At 44.7% G+C, this 13,955-nt stretch overlaps 1 protein-coding gene across 1 annotated transcript in view; it reads left to right on the forward strand.

Moving 5' to 3' along the window:
• The window catches only part of si:dkey-82f1.1 (DENN domain-containing protein 2A), a 58,792-nt gene that overhangs the window by 25,190 nt on the left and 19,647 nt on the right, over positions 1 to 13,955 (forward strand). The window contains exons 2-8 of the mRNA XM_052480559.1: positions 5,140 to 5,226; positions 7,455 to 8,489; positions 10,839 to 10,966; positions 12,634 to 12,752; positions 12,992 to 13,189; positions 13,611 to 13,704; positions 13,794 to 13,844. Coding sequence (XP_052336519.1) covers positions 5,141 to 5,226; positions 7,455 to 8,489; positions 10,839 to 10,966; positions 12,634 to 12,752; positions 12,992 to 13,189; positions 13,611 to 13,704; positions 13,794 to 13,844 — 1,711 coding nt within the window. The 5' untranslated portion in view covers position 5,140. The remainder of the gene's footprint in view (positions 1 to 5,139; positions 5,227 to 7,454; positions 8,490 to 10,838; positions 10,967 to 12,633; positions 12,753 to 12,991; positions 13,190 to 13,610; positions 13,705 to 13,793; positions 13,845 to 13,955) is intronic.

The raw sequence follows: 13,955 nt of genomic DNA on the forward strand, positions 1-13,955 counted from the left end.
TCGCTGCACACTGAAGGTTGGGGATGGATGGCAGCAGGGTTAGCTGATGCATATTTATTGGGGGTTGAGGGAGCGTTTGTTGGAGTGGGCAGTGCTCAGGAAATGTTTAACGGCCCATGGATGCCTTGAAGCCTTCTAGCACATCTGGTCACACACACACACACACACACACACACACACACACACACACACACACACACACACACACACACACACACACACACACACACACACACACACACACACACACACGCACAATCCCCTATCTGTTGGACGCTGTTTTTCCAGCTACGTGTGTGTGTGTGTGTGAGTGACATGCGTGCGTGTCTGTCCGTCCAGCTGTCTGTCTGTCCGTCTACCCGCCTGTCTGTCTGTCTCTGTCTGTCAGCGTTTACTCACACCAGACAGGAAGACAAAGTGCTAACAGGCGTTTGCCCAGACTCGTCCCCTGCCATGTTAACACCTGGGTCAAATCAGGGGCCGAGACCTGGGGCCAAATTCAAGCCAGGTCGCTTTATCAGCGTTTATGGGCCTAGTTGTTGAGTGCTCTGCTTTGGCCAGGTCCCAAATAGCACCCTATTCGCAATTCCCTATGTAATGCTCTACTGTTGATCAGGACCCATAGGGCTCTGGTCAAAACTAGTGCACTATATAGGGAATATGCTGCCGTTTACGACACATCCCCCGTCTGCATTGGGACTGGGAGCATAGTAACTGTGAGATGAGGGACTTGTGTGGTTACGGCCCAACAAGACCTGGCTTCATGCTTTGACTAATGGACCAAGTAATAATTTCAAACTGGCTCAGCATGTCTTTCACACTAACCTTGGCACTGTTTTTTGGATGGAGGGGTAACAAGCTAAAACAATACGGGTCAGGACCTCTGTTAAAAACAGTTCAGGTCCTTGCTTGAGAGATTTTGGAGATGTAGTCAGTGAAGAGGATAGATTGTGTGATACAGTAGGTTATCAAGTCAACAACGTTCCTGTCAAGTTGAACTGAATTACCCTTCTTCTGGGTTGGAATGTTGCTGACGGTTTCTTAATTGGCCTTAACTGCATTACAGTACATGGGGGAATTTCCAGTATTTTCCAAATGTTTCCTTCTGTGTGCCAGATGGACTCAGAGTCGTCTCTTTTGTTTACTCCGGCAGGTTCAACATCATTTACATCTTTATTTTCAAGTGTATCCTCCAATTACTAATCAAGTAGGAATCTAGGAACTGCAGTTTGGGGAGATGCCTCAGAACCCGTGAGGTCTGTTCCTCTGCAGTCTGGGATTAGGGGAGTTTCACGGCTCTCAGAAATAAGCTAGAGGCCTAAAACCAGTATACACCCCATTATTCTGTATGACTCTTAGTATTTACTTATGTCTCAAAGGAAGCGTGACAACAACGTGATTTGGAGGTATATCTATGCAAGACTAGTCTCTGGGTGACAGGCCAATTCTTTGACTGACTTGACATAAAATCATATTTTAAGGTACTCATGGGGAGCATACAGGTCATCCACAACACTCTGTTATTTAACAGATCAATAGCAATAAAATAAAATACAATTTTATTGGTCGTGTATACATATTTTGCTGATTGTAATCGCAGGTGCAGAGAAATGCTTATGCATCTACCTCAAACAGTGCAGTATACCTAACAATACAAAACAATTAGCCAAATACCAAAAATTAAGAAATATCAGAATGAGTCTATAAATATGTATACAAGTGCTTTCAGAAAGTATTCATACCCCTTGACTTATTCCAAATTTTGTTGTGTTACAGCCTGAATTCAAACTGAAAACATGTTTTTAGACATTTTGACAAATGTATTGAAAATGAAATACAGAAATACAGAAACATCTCATTTACATAAGTATTCACAACCCTGAGTCAATACATGTTAGAATCACCTTTGGCAGCGATTACAGTCTTTATGGGTAAGTCTCTAAGAGCTTTGCACACCTGGATTGTACAATATCTGCAGGTTATTATTTTTTTAAATCTTCAAGCTCACATTATAAGCGTAGCAATGCGCACACACTAGTAGCCTATAAGCGCAAATGTTGTAAAAGGCAATTAATGAGCGTCAAAACACTATTCTTAAGTGACCGCAAATGAGCTGCGTATGTATGCCAGTTAGGCTCTAGGACCGTTGTACAGCGGTTAGTTGTGATATAGACCTTATCAAAAACATATTGGCCTGTGGCCTAGGCTACATGAGGTGTTCGACAATGATTTGAAAAATTTTGCATAAAAAAGCCATGCACTGTTTCTTGCCTTACTGCACACAAGCTGGGCGTCATTCACAAGTGATAATATATACATCTCAAGTGATAGGCTAATATTGTCACCCATCAGACCGTTGTTGATTTAATCTTGTCTTTACATATGCTGAATAATATTTGTGTGAAATGTGTTTCATTTAGAATGGACCATTATCATGCACCTGTCTCCAAACAGGGACAGGATAAAACAATACAGCGAATGGAGGATGCTTTTCTTGTGGTTCATTTTCATGCCAGCCATCTAGGCTATACTCCTGTTTTAAAGAGAAGCAATGTGCTTAATATTAGGAAAGTTGAGAAATAAATATAGTTGGCCTAGACTATAGAAACCTGATGGGATCCTCCTATTTAAAAAAACATAGTTTTCTCATGCACATATAAATGTTAGCCTATAGAAAGGTTGCGCAACATGACCTCATGGGCTCTCATGAAGTGTTTGATTACAATTCCTCTTACATTTTCATTGATGGCAGGGTGATGATAGGGACAATAGAGTGCTGCGTACCAGGCAGTTAGTTTGGTAGGCTACTAATGACCACCAGCAGCATAAGAACTTGGAAAATCCAAATTAGCCTACTGATTAGAATACAGTATATACTGTAAATATTAAATGTAAATGTAAATATGAAGTGGGTAAAACAGCATGAAAACATTATTAAAGTGACCAGTGTTCAATGACTCTATGTACAATGCATTTGGGAAGTGTTCTGACTTTTTCCACATGTTGTTGCATTACACCTTTATTCGAAAATATGTATTGTTTTATCCCTCATCAATTTACACACAATTCCCCATAATGACAAAGCAAAAAAATATATATTTAAAAAAAAAAAAAAATTAAAAAATGAAATATCACATTTACATAAGTATTCAGACCCTTTATTCGGTACATATGCTAGCTTCTGGGCCTGAGTAACAGGCAGTTTACTTTGGGCATGTTTGTCATCCAAACTTCAAAATACTGCCCCCTACCCAAGAGAAGATAATGCTGCCACCACCATGCTTCTTGTTTCTCATGGTCTGAGTCTTTTAGGTGTCTTTTTCCAACTCCAAGTGGGCTGTCATGTGCCTTTTACTGAGGAGTGGCTTCCGTCTGGCCACTCTACCATAAAGGTATGATTGGTGGACTGTTGCAGAGATGTTTGTTCTTCTGGAAGGTTCTCCCATCTCCACAGAGGAACTCTGGATCTCTGTCAGAGTGACCATTGGGTTCTTGGTCACCTCCCTAACCAAGGCCCATCTACCACGATTGCTCAGTTTGGCCGGGTGGCCAACTCTAGGAAGAGTCTTGGTGGTTACAATCCCTCCGTTTAAGAATGATGGAGGCCACTATGTTCTTGGGGACCTTCAATGCTGCAGAAATGGTTTGGTACCATTCCCTAGATCTGTGCCTCGACACAAACCTGTCTCGGAGCTCTACGGACAATTCCTTTGACGTCACGGCTTGGTTTTTGCTCTGACATGTGCTGTCAACTATAGACAGTTGTGTGCCTTTCCAATTCATGTCCAGTCAAAAGAATTTACCACATGTGCACTCCAATCAAGATATAGAAGCATCTCAAGGATGATCAATGGAAACCGGATGCACCTGAGCTCATAGCAAAGGGTCTGAATAATAAGATGTTTATGTTTTTATTTTTAATAATGTGCAAAAATCCTATTTTCACTTTGTCATTATGGGGTATTGTGTTTAGATTGATATTTAAAAAAAAAAAGTTTAATCAATTTTAGAATAAGGCTGTAACATAACAAAATGTGGAAAAAGTCAAGGGGTCTGAATATTTTCTGAGAGTACCGGGTGGTAGCCGGCTAGAATAGTGTCTTGGGATCAGGACAGGGTACTGGCTGGAGGCCGGCTAGTGGTGACTGTTTAATGGTCTGATGGCCTGGATATAGAAGCTGCTTCTCAGTCTCTTGGTTCCAGCTTTGATGCACCTGTACTGTCTCCACCTTCTAGATGGTAGCAGGGTGAACAGGACCTGGCTCGGGTGGCTGAGGTCCTTGATTATATTTTTTGCCTTCCTGTGACACTGGGTGCTGATGATGTCCTGGAGGGCAGGCAGTGTGCCCCCGGTGATTCGTTGGGCTGACTGCACGACACTCTAGAGAGACCTGCGGTTGCAATTGCCCTACCAGGCGGTGATACAGCCCGACAGGATGCTCTCAATGGTGCATCTGTAGAAGTTTGTGAGGTCGTAGGGACCAAGCCGCTGTTGCGCCTTCTTCACCACACTGTCGTACACGCCAAGGAACTTGAAGCTTTTCACCCTCTCCACTGCGGCCACATTGATGTGGAAGGGGGCGTTCTCTCTCTGCTGTCTCCTGTAGTCAACGATCAGCTCCTTCATTTTGTTGACGTTGAAGGAGAGATTATTTACCTGGAACATTGTTGGCAATCAGGCCTACCACTGTTGTGTCGACCGCAAAGTTGCTGATTGAGTTTGAGACTTGCGAGGGTGCTGAGTGTTGAGGATCAGCATGGCAGAGGTGGTGTTGCCTACCTTCACCACCTGGGGTCGGCCCATCAGGAAGTCCAGGACCCAGTTGCACAGGGCGGGGTTCAGACCTAGGGTCCTGAGCTTAGTGATGATCTTGGAGGACACTATGGTGTTGAAGGCTGAGCTATAGTCGATGAACAGCATTCTTACATAAGTATTTATATTGTCCCGATGGGATAGGGCAGTGTTCAGCGCAATGGTGATTGCGTCCTCCATGGATCAGTTAGGGTGGTATGCAAATTGTAGTGGGTCTAGGGTGTCGGATAAGGTGGAGGTGATATGATCCTTAACTAGCAGTCCAACTCTGCTAACTGGACTGTGTCGGTCTGTCTGTATCTCTCTCTCTCTCTGTGTCATTGCAGGATGCCAGCTGCTAGCACAATGACTGGTGGGAGGGCCCTGCTGCTCTGTACCAACACTGACAACTGTATCTACCAATCAGTCAACGGGTATGTATTGCATTACTACTTCCTGTATACATTTTACAATCCACTCCATGGAACCCCTTAGAAACCATCTGAGGCCAACAGTGCCAGTCAGACTGTCCCATGTGGTGTTCCAACAATGGAAGGGCAGCAGGGCAAAGGTTTCCATCTGACAGCTGGATACTGTTACTGGGCACCCTGCTGTCGCTAGTGCTGGTGAAGCCCTAAGCCATGGATGGCACAGCTTAAAGAAATACCAAAATATCAGAAAAGTCCAATCAACAGAGATCAATTTTTCCCTCTCATGCAACTCCTCTTCACCCAGTTGAACCTGTTCCCCTTGTCTCCTCCTCTGTCTCCCCGTCCTCTGTTGCTCCACCGTCCCCCTCCCCACCCCTCCTTGTCTGTGGGTGAGAGGAAGTCTTCCCATATAGTTCCCTGCTCTTAGCCAGGCTCTCTTTATGAAACTGGCCATTTCCCTGCCAAGAAGAAGAGAACACTATTGATCCCCCCTCCCTCCGTCTGTTGCTCTTCCACCCTCCTCTCCTTTCCTCCCCTCCCCTCCCCTCGCACTCTCTTTCTCTTTTTCTTGGCTTTGCAGATTGACTTAGTTTCCCCCCTCTGCTGCTCCATGCTTCATAAAAACTATAGCCTCAACTGAAGGCAGAGAAAGCAAACTACTAATAAAACAATGAGAATCTGTCGCCCCAAAAATCAGTCACTCATCCTTGTTGTTCATAATCGTAATTTTATAATATTTCAACACCATTTATCATTCAAATGTAAGGGAGTTGAAGGGAATTTGTAATGTAGTGTACGTTTTATCAGGAAGGCTGGTCGAAATACTTGTCTAACTTCATCCAGTAATACAAACAAATCATCATCAGCAGCATAGCTTCCTGTTTCTTCTCCTCTTTCCTATTAGCCATGTGTGGAACTGTCAACTTACCCTTATTCTCTCATTTGCCGTTTTTCATCAACAATTATTTGCAACTATCCACCACCAGCTACCTTAAGCTTCCGTCATTGGAACTCCTTTCCCCCAAAAATGACATATTGCATTCCATCTTTGTCGTTCGTTCAGTTAAGCATGTACTCGATTGAACAGTCCGTTTCCTTTAAGTTTCCCTCAAAATTGCAGGACTTTTCAATTTCATACATACAATAATGCGATATCATCAGAAGTTGCAGTCAGAGGCCACGTTTCCTCCGTTTGTTTTAAAGCCAAATCATTTGAACTGGCTTTGATCCAAGATGGAGTCAGTTAGTGGTTCAGCTTTAGTTTAGACAAAATGCATGTCTCTACCCCAGCCTCTCCATTTACTGTGTACACTTTCATCCTCCCAGAAATGGCTGTGCTGCTTGTAAACTTTGACCTAAAACCTTGAGTTCAAACTGTCAGCACCCAGTCATCATGCCGAAATGACACAAATTGGGTTCTACTGGGGGTTGTTGTTTTATGAGAATTCCTACTCATTTACTCCATAAAATCAACTTGTTTTGTATCTGACGTGGCTAGAGGGTTATGACAGAGATATTATGTGGATATCCAGAATTAGGAGATGTCAATAACTACAATGCTTTTTGTACTCAAATATATGTCCTTCTGAAAGCTGTCATGCACACTAATAATTCGATATTAAACTGATTAGGGCAGTAGGCCGAGTATGGAAATAGTCCTGTAAATACCTTACTCTGCTTATCTTAGTCGGCATTAAGGTCAAAATGAAAGTGAGCATACGCCGGTTAAAACACCTGGTTTTCTGAGCAGTCTTTTGAAATATTAGGACACGTAAACAGCATAAATGTGTTCCAGCAGAGGACTTGATCTGTACCAGCAGCCTCTTATTTGCAGTCAGTTTGGGAAAAACTGAAAGTTTGCATCATAGTTTTCACATACAAACGTTATATGTCTGACCTCAGAATCAAATAGGCTAAGAAAAAATGTTATGGTCATTTTGGTAGAACGTTTATTTTAATTGGTGATTTTCTACATTTATCAACATTTCTGATAGCAGATGTGTCCATGTAAACAGGATTATTAGGGAAATCGTTTTTGCAAAGCATGTAAACGTTTTAAACAAACTTATATTAATCTGACTATCCACAATTGTATTCTTGTGTGCATTTAACCATGCTCAGTAATTATATGTCCACTCATATGATAAATAGTGTGGTGCTCACAGTTATTTTGACCAGGAAGGGTTTGGCACTGCTTTCTCTAATGTGTGTGTGCGTGTGTGTGTGTGTAGGCTCCAGTGCTGCGGCTTGAAGGTTGAGGCTCAGTCTGTGGTCCCCCAGCGGCCAGACGTGGTGTGCGGTGACAGGGACACCTCCAAGCGGCCCCTCTCTCCCCTCGTTTCCTCTCTGGACGGACCAGGCACCATTGACACAATGCTCACTCACAAAAGAACCACCTCGGACCCCCGTACCACCATGGAGAATGGATTGGGCGGCTGTAGCAAACTCAACAAGACCCCGGCGGGTCTGAAGACCAGCGCCAGCATCCGGGACAAGATCTCCCAATGGGAGGGAAAGAAGGAGACCGCCCCTACCTCTTCTACCTCTCCTGTAGTTGGAAGTGGTCTATGCCCGCTGAACACAGCGCAGAAGGAACCAGAGACTGTGCGAAAGAAGGAGACCACCAATACCTCAGAGGTCCACAGGTCCGACAATAAGTGGTTGGCCAGCTGGAATAGGCAGGACTCTGGGAAGGAGAACTCAGGAAAGCTGGGGGATTTACGGCCTAAGTCTCCTGAGGGCCCCACTACCAGGGACAGAGAGGTGATACTGGATAGAGGACCCCTCAGAGGCAGTAGTAAATCCACTGAGACAGCTAAGGACAAGAAGTCTGTTTTGACTCACATTAAGAAACTGGAGCAGGCAATGAAAGAGGGTTCCACCAAGCCCTCCTTGGTGTTGCCTGGGAACTATTTCTGCCCCCCTTCCCAGGAGGAGCAGGAGGGGGCGGAGAGGAAGGGGAACGAGCCCATATTTGGGACGCTGGAAGTTGCGGGGTCAACGCGCCAGCGGAGGTCAGGTGACCCTGAGAACGTGTACACTGAGCCTGGTGCTGCCAGTCCCTCCATCAACCCCTTACCCAAACCCCAGCGCACCTTCCAGCACCACACCCCACCCAGCACCCCCGCTTCAGGCCTGGGCCTTGGAAAGGGGAGACGTAACCTGCCCCCTCTGCCCTCCATCCCCCCGCCTCCCCTACCCACCTGCCCGCCTCCAGGAGTCTGCAGGAGACCCTGGGCAGAGAGAACCAGAGACAGCAGCAATAGGTAAGAGACCAGATAGAGATGAAATGAGACCGAAATGGGAGGGAATACAGCACCCTCAGATTCAGATTAATTCATTGCTACACAGCAAAAGGTCGGTGGTACAGTATTTTCTATCCGTACAGCATTTTATGTAAACTCTGACAAAGTTCTTAGTGACATCTTTGCCCGTACATGTTTTTCCCCAACCCCACATACTTTATCCTCTCATCCAGTTTAGCTTCTCATTCTGCACATCTGCAATGAGTCAGAGGAGGGGGTGATGATGTCATCCTCATTCTACTCATCATTCTAGAGGATGAGGTCATTGGTTGGAACTGTGGAATGTACACATGGACCACTGAACCATGCCACGAGTCTCCTGGCAGGAAACAATAACATATTACATTGTGTGTCTGTGGTAGAGTGGCCCTTGGAATATCAATGGCTTATGTTTGAGTAATTCTATGGCTCTATCATAGCATTGCGTTAGAGTACCTTCCATTTTCAACTATGAGCAGCTAGCCATGAAGTGTCCGTGTGTAATGTGTGTTCTTAAACTGTCCTACAAGAGACACTAAAGGCGGATGTTGGCATTTATTGGGATGACTCATATATTGGAGGCAGCTGTGAAAGGTAGTCACTAGCTGGCACAGCCACAAAGTCATAAAATCTGATTTGAAACCTAACCCTAACCTAAACCCTAACTTTAACCACAATGCTAACCTTAATACTAACCCTATATGTCAAATTAAAGACAACAAGTTTTCAGGAATTTTGTGAAGGAAAAAGGAAACCGCACACTGCTCTTGATAGTATCACCGATATTTAATAAGCTTATGTATCGGCCACAGGAATGTTGATAAAACATTGTCAATCCTGACTTTATGGATGGCCTATCTAGTGGAAATCATTCATCCCAATAAACTCAACCTGCAAAAACAAAAGGCTTCTAAAAACACAATACATGTTTTCAAGTATCCAACGAAAGTACAAATGTGGATTCAAATGTTTCAATTGATTTCTTCAGTAGACTGCATTATTGTTAGCCCAAGTCTGTCTGTGTAACATTCCAAACCATATGTGGAGGCTTCACACTGCTGAGGTCTGTATTTTCAAAAACCTTTGTGAAGTCAACCTCAGTCAGTGTGTGGCAAAATGGCACCCTATTCCCTAAATAGTGCACTACTTTTGACCAGAGCCTATTTGGGACTCTGGTTAAAAGTAGTGCACTATACAGGGAATAGGGTGTCATGTTGGGTGCAGCCTTAGTCTTTCTCTAGGAGTTTTACAGTTCAATAGCTGGACTATTGGAAGAGATGCTGTCTGTTTCCCCACTGGGCCAGACTGTTAGGCAGCTCTGGAGAACACACAGAGGATTCAGAGCTGTCCAAGAGAAGCGTGCGTGCGTCCGTGCGTCCGTCCGTCCGTCCGTCCGTCCGTCCGTCCGTCCGTCCGTCCGTCTGTCTGTCTGTCTGTCTCACACAACACACGCATGCGCAGGCAGGCACACAGAGCACATGCAGGCACACACAACACACCTTTTCCATCGACATAGATGGGTATTTGTTCGAGACAGAAATGGGTGTCTTTCTTAGCTCTTACCCAGGTCCCAGAAGTAGAGAGAAAATATGCAAACAGTTGATCTTGCGTTTTTTCACCACGAGCTAATACAGTTGAGCCATAGCCAGATTATTTGTGCAGGTTAGCCTTTTTCTTCATGAGTTGTGTTCCGAAGGCAGTTCTGCAGTGTGGTCACCAGCTGGCACAGCCACAAAACCATACAATCTGATTTTAAACCCAACCCTAACCTTAACACTGCTAACCCTAACCTTAAATTAAGACCAAAAAGCTTATTTTTGTTTTTATTCATTTCTATATTATTGCCAATTTTGACTTTGCAACTGGCCTATCCAAGGGGAAATCGCTCAGTTCTGCATCCAGGACAACACTCATGGCAATAAACGTCAACCTGCATTATTTGTGACCCTTATAGTAAAATATTATGAATAATAATAATATAAGCCGTTTAGCAGATGCTTTTATCCAGAGCAACTTACAGTCATGCATACTTACTGGTGGAGCACATATGGGTGGTCCCGGGAATCAAACCCACCTCCCTGGCTATACAAGCAGCATGCTCTACCAACTGAGTTACAGAGGACCAGAGATAATGACTCACGCTTACACAATTATATATTTCCCACCTGGGAAGTTGATCTGTGTGTGTGTGTGTGTGTGTGTGTGTGTGTGTGTGTGTGTGTGTGTGTGTGTGTGTGTGTGTGTGTGTGTGTGTGTGTGTGTGTGTGTGTGTGTGTGTGTGTGTGTGTGTGTGTGTGTGTGTGTGTGTGTGTGTGTCTGTCTCTCCTACAGGAAGTCCTATGAGTTTGAGGATCTGCTGCAGTCGTCGTCAGAGAGCAGCAGGGTGGACTGGTACGCTCAGTCACGACTTGGCCTCACACGCACTTTATCAGAGGAGAACGTCTACGAGGATATCCTAGGTAACACACTCTGGTCTTAAATATATGTTTGTATGACATGGGCTTGATGGCTCAGTTGGTTGGAGCTGTTGGTTGGTTTGCAACACCATAGCTGTGGGTTTCCTGCATGGACCACATATGCTGGTATTCCTATATGTTCCTAACACAGTAGAACAGTGGAAGCCCTCTGTAAGGGTTGACTTGGGCCATGGGCCCCTCTGCTCAAAGAGTTCAGAGAAAAGTCACTGCCACAGAGTTCGAGGTCATGTTCAGTAGGGTACACCGTAGCAAAACGCTTTGCAGTGAAAAACAAAAAAGCTGTGTTTTTATTGGACATGTTTAGGTAGTACCTCCCCATTTCACTCTGTACCAAAATGTTTTCTACCTACTGAACATGACCCAGGTGTAACTAAGGTTATGTTTTCTTTTGTGCGTGTTCTTTCTGTGTTTCTGTAGCTTTTTAATTTAGAAGAGGCACGCTGCTTCAGAATTGTTATTAGTAATGGCAGCTGCTCTTACCTACGTTCCTGCGTTATTGTTTTCTCTGTTATACTAACCCCACCTTCTGCCTTTTCCATGTTTTGTGAGGTCTTAGGTGAGCTGGTCTGCTGTGTGATTGTCTCTGAGGCTGCTGTGGGGGGCATATTTGCGTGACTTAGTCCCCCGGGGCATTTTTAGCAACATGATCCATATTTCTATGGTTTTCATCACTCACACTGTTGTGTTATGAGGATTGCTTGTTACATGTAAGGTATATTCAGGTCAGTGATGTAGGGCTTAACCATAACAATCAAATGGTGTTTTTAATTGCATTTAGATGATGCCTATACTTAGTCTGTCGTTTCTTACAGTGTCACAGTGTAGTACTTAGAGTGAATTCTCCGACATGGTCCACCGAACCCCCAGCTGCCCATGGGTTAAGTAACTCATAAGTGCCAACTGGAGAAAGAGCTAAAGCTGGAGCTACAGAGAGAGAGAGACAAAGGCGGGACAGTGCATTACGATAACTGGGCTAGGTCTGAGTGTATTCTCATAGGGCTGTCTATAGTCTACACCACACATACTCTTAACAACTCTACACAACTCCAGTCTGCTGTTTCAGATAAAGAGAGCAATAACTCTCACTAAGTTAAATCTCAGTAGCACAGACTTTGAATAGTATAGTCAGTCAGTGATATTAGTCACTTGAAACAGCCATTGATCTAGCTGATTCCTTGATTTTCTGAGAGGGGAGGAGAGGAGAGGAACTGGCTGTCGCGGTCCCTGTCTGATGCCCTCCTCCAACAGGTCCATCTGGTGGATGAATCGACAGGGGAGAAGAGATGAGCCCTGGCTCTGGAAAATGGGCCTCTCTGTCCCTGCCTTAATCTTATCTGCACACACAGCCATGTTTAGAGTTACTGGTAGGATCAGTCAGATACTAATGTAGTTTATCTTGGTGAAATATTAGCTTGGTTGCAAGCAAGCACTGCTGCTGGCAGGTCTGTACATACGCAAATCTGGAGCAAACAACCAAAACATAAACCATAAATGAATTAGAGCACTCATTTGAGAAGGTCGCCGTCAAATGACTAACGTTGGACATTAGAACCGTGGTTCGGTAGGATCACAGTGTGTCGCTGAGTGTAGAATGGAGGTGACAGTTGCTGTGTGTTAATGGGATGCTTTCTGTTCTGATTCCTCTATAGACCCTCCGTCAAAGGAGAACCCTTACGAAGATATAGAGTTGGAGAAAAGTTGCCTTGGAAACAAGTGCTCTTTACCCATCTCCTCCCCGTCATGCCCAGTCCCCGACACACCAACCAAGGTACATAAGACAATACACTAGAATGAATTCTCCTTGCTAGTAATGTGCATTTTACGTATAGTGAATGTGGTTACAGCATAGTGATCAACCTCTTATAGTGATTAGATTGTGAACTAATCTTCAAAGGCAATAAAGGCCCACTATACAATTTAAAGAGAAGTGAACAAACATACATATTGACACACATCTCCTCCCCCTCCCCCTATATCTCCTGCTCTTCCTCCTCTATCTCCCACCAGCTCTCCTCAAAGCCAGTTTTCTTCAGGCAGAACTCAGAACGTCGCAGCTTCAAGCTCCTGGACCCGCGCAAGGCCAACCGGGACACCGGCATTTCCTCACCCTCTCGAATCAGCCCCCCCTCCACCCCCAGTAGCCCTGACGACACCCCAAACCTCTCAGGAGACCCTTACAACCGCAGGCGCAGGAAGATCCCCAGGGTAAAGGAGGGGGATACTAGGCTACTGAAACTTCCTCCCATTCCCATTGATTTCCAGGCAGTCTACTACACTCATATGTCCCAATCTAGTGCAGAAGGACAGAGACAGTTAAAATGATGTGGTTAGACAGGAGACAGACAGTTAAGAAGATTTCTTTTGATAATATATTTCCTCTAGAGAGAATGCCTCCCAAAAGCTCTGAATGGCATTATGTGGTTCCTGCCAGTCTGGCTGCCAGTCTGCTAATGCCTCTGCCAACAATGCCTCCGTAATTGCCTTTTTTCGCCTGGTAATGACAAACGAGTTGGCTAATAAAGCAGAACTAGCCTGGCACCCAGTTCCAGGTTAATTATGTAGTGAGTGGGTAGTTCTGAGAAGCTAAGGTTGCTGACTGTTGTTGTCCTGCTTCTCCTCAATGCAGATGGTGCTGAAGATCAACAGCATCTTTGAAGCAAGGAGAGGGAAGAAACGCATGAAGAGGGTGTCTCAGTCTACTGAGTCCAACTCAGGGAGAGGTGAGGCTGGGGGAGACCTTCCAGGAACATCAAGGGGGGCCTCAAGTTAACAAGAGCTGTATCTCACTCTTTTTCTGTCTTTGATGCAGTGACAGATGAGAACAGTGAGTCGGAGAGTGACACAGAGGAGAAATTGAAAGGTGAGGAGATCTCAAATATCTGTGTGTGTTTTTGGTTTTACTATCCTTGTGGGGAACAGAAGTCCTCACAAGGATATTAAAACAAGGAACATTTAGACATGTGGGGACATT

The sequence above is a fragment of the Oncorhynchus keta genome, chromosome 26 (assembly GCF_023373465.1).
Source record: "Oncorhynchus keta strain PuntledgeMale-10-30-2019 chromosome 26, Oket_V2, whole genome shotgun sequence".
Taxonomy (NCBI): domain Eukaryota; kingdom Metazoa; phylum Chordata; class Actinopteri; order Salmoniformes; family Salmonidae; genus Oncorhynchus; species Oncorhynchus keta.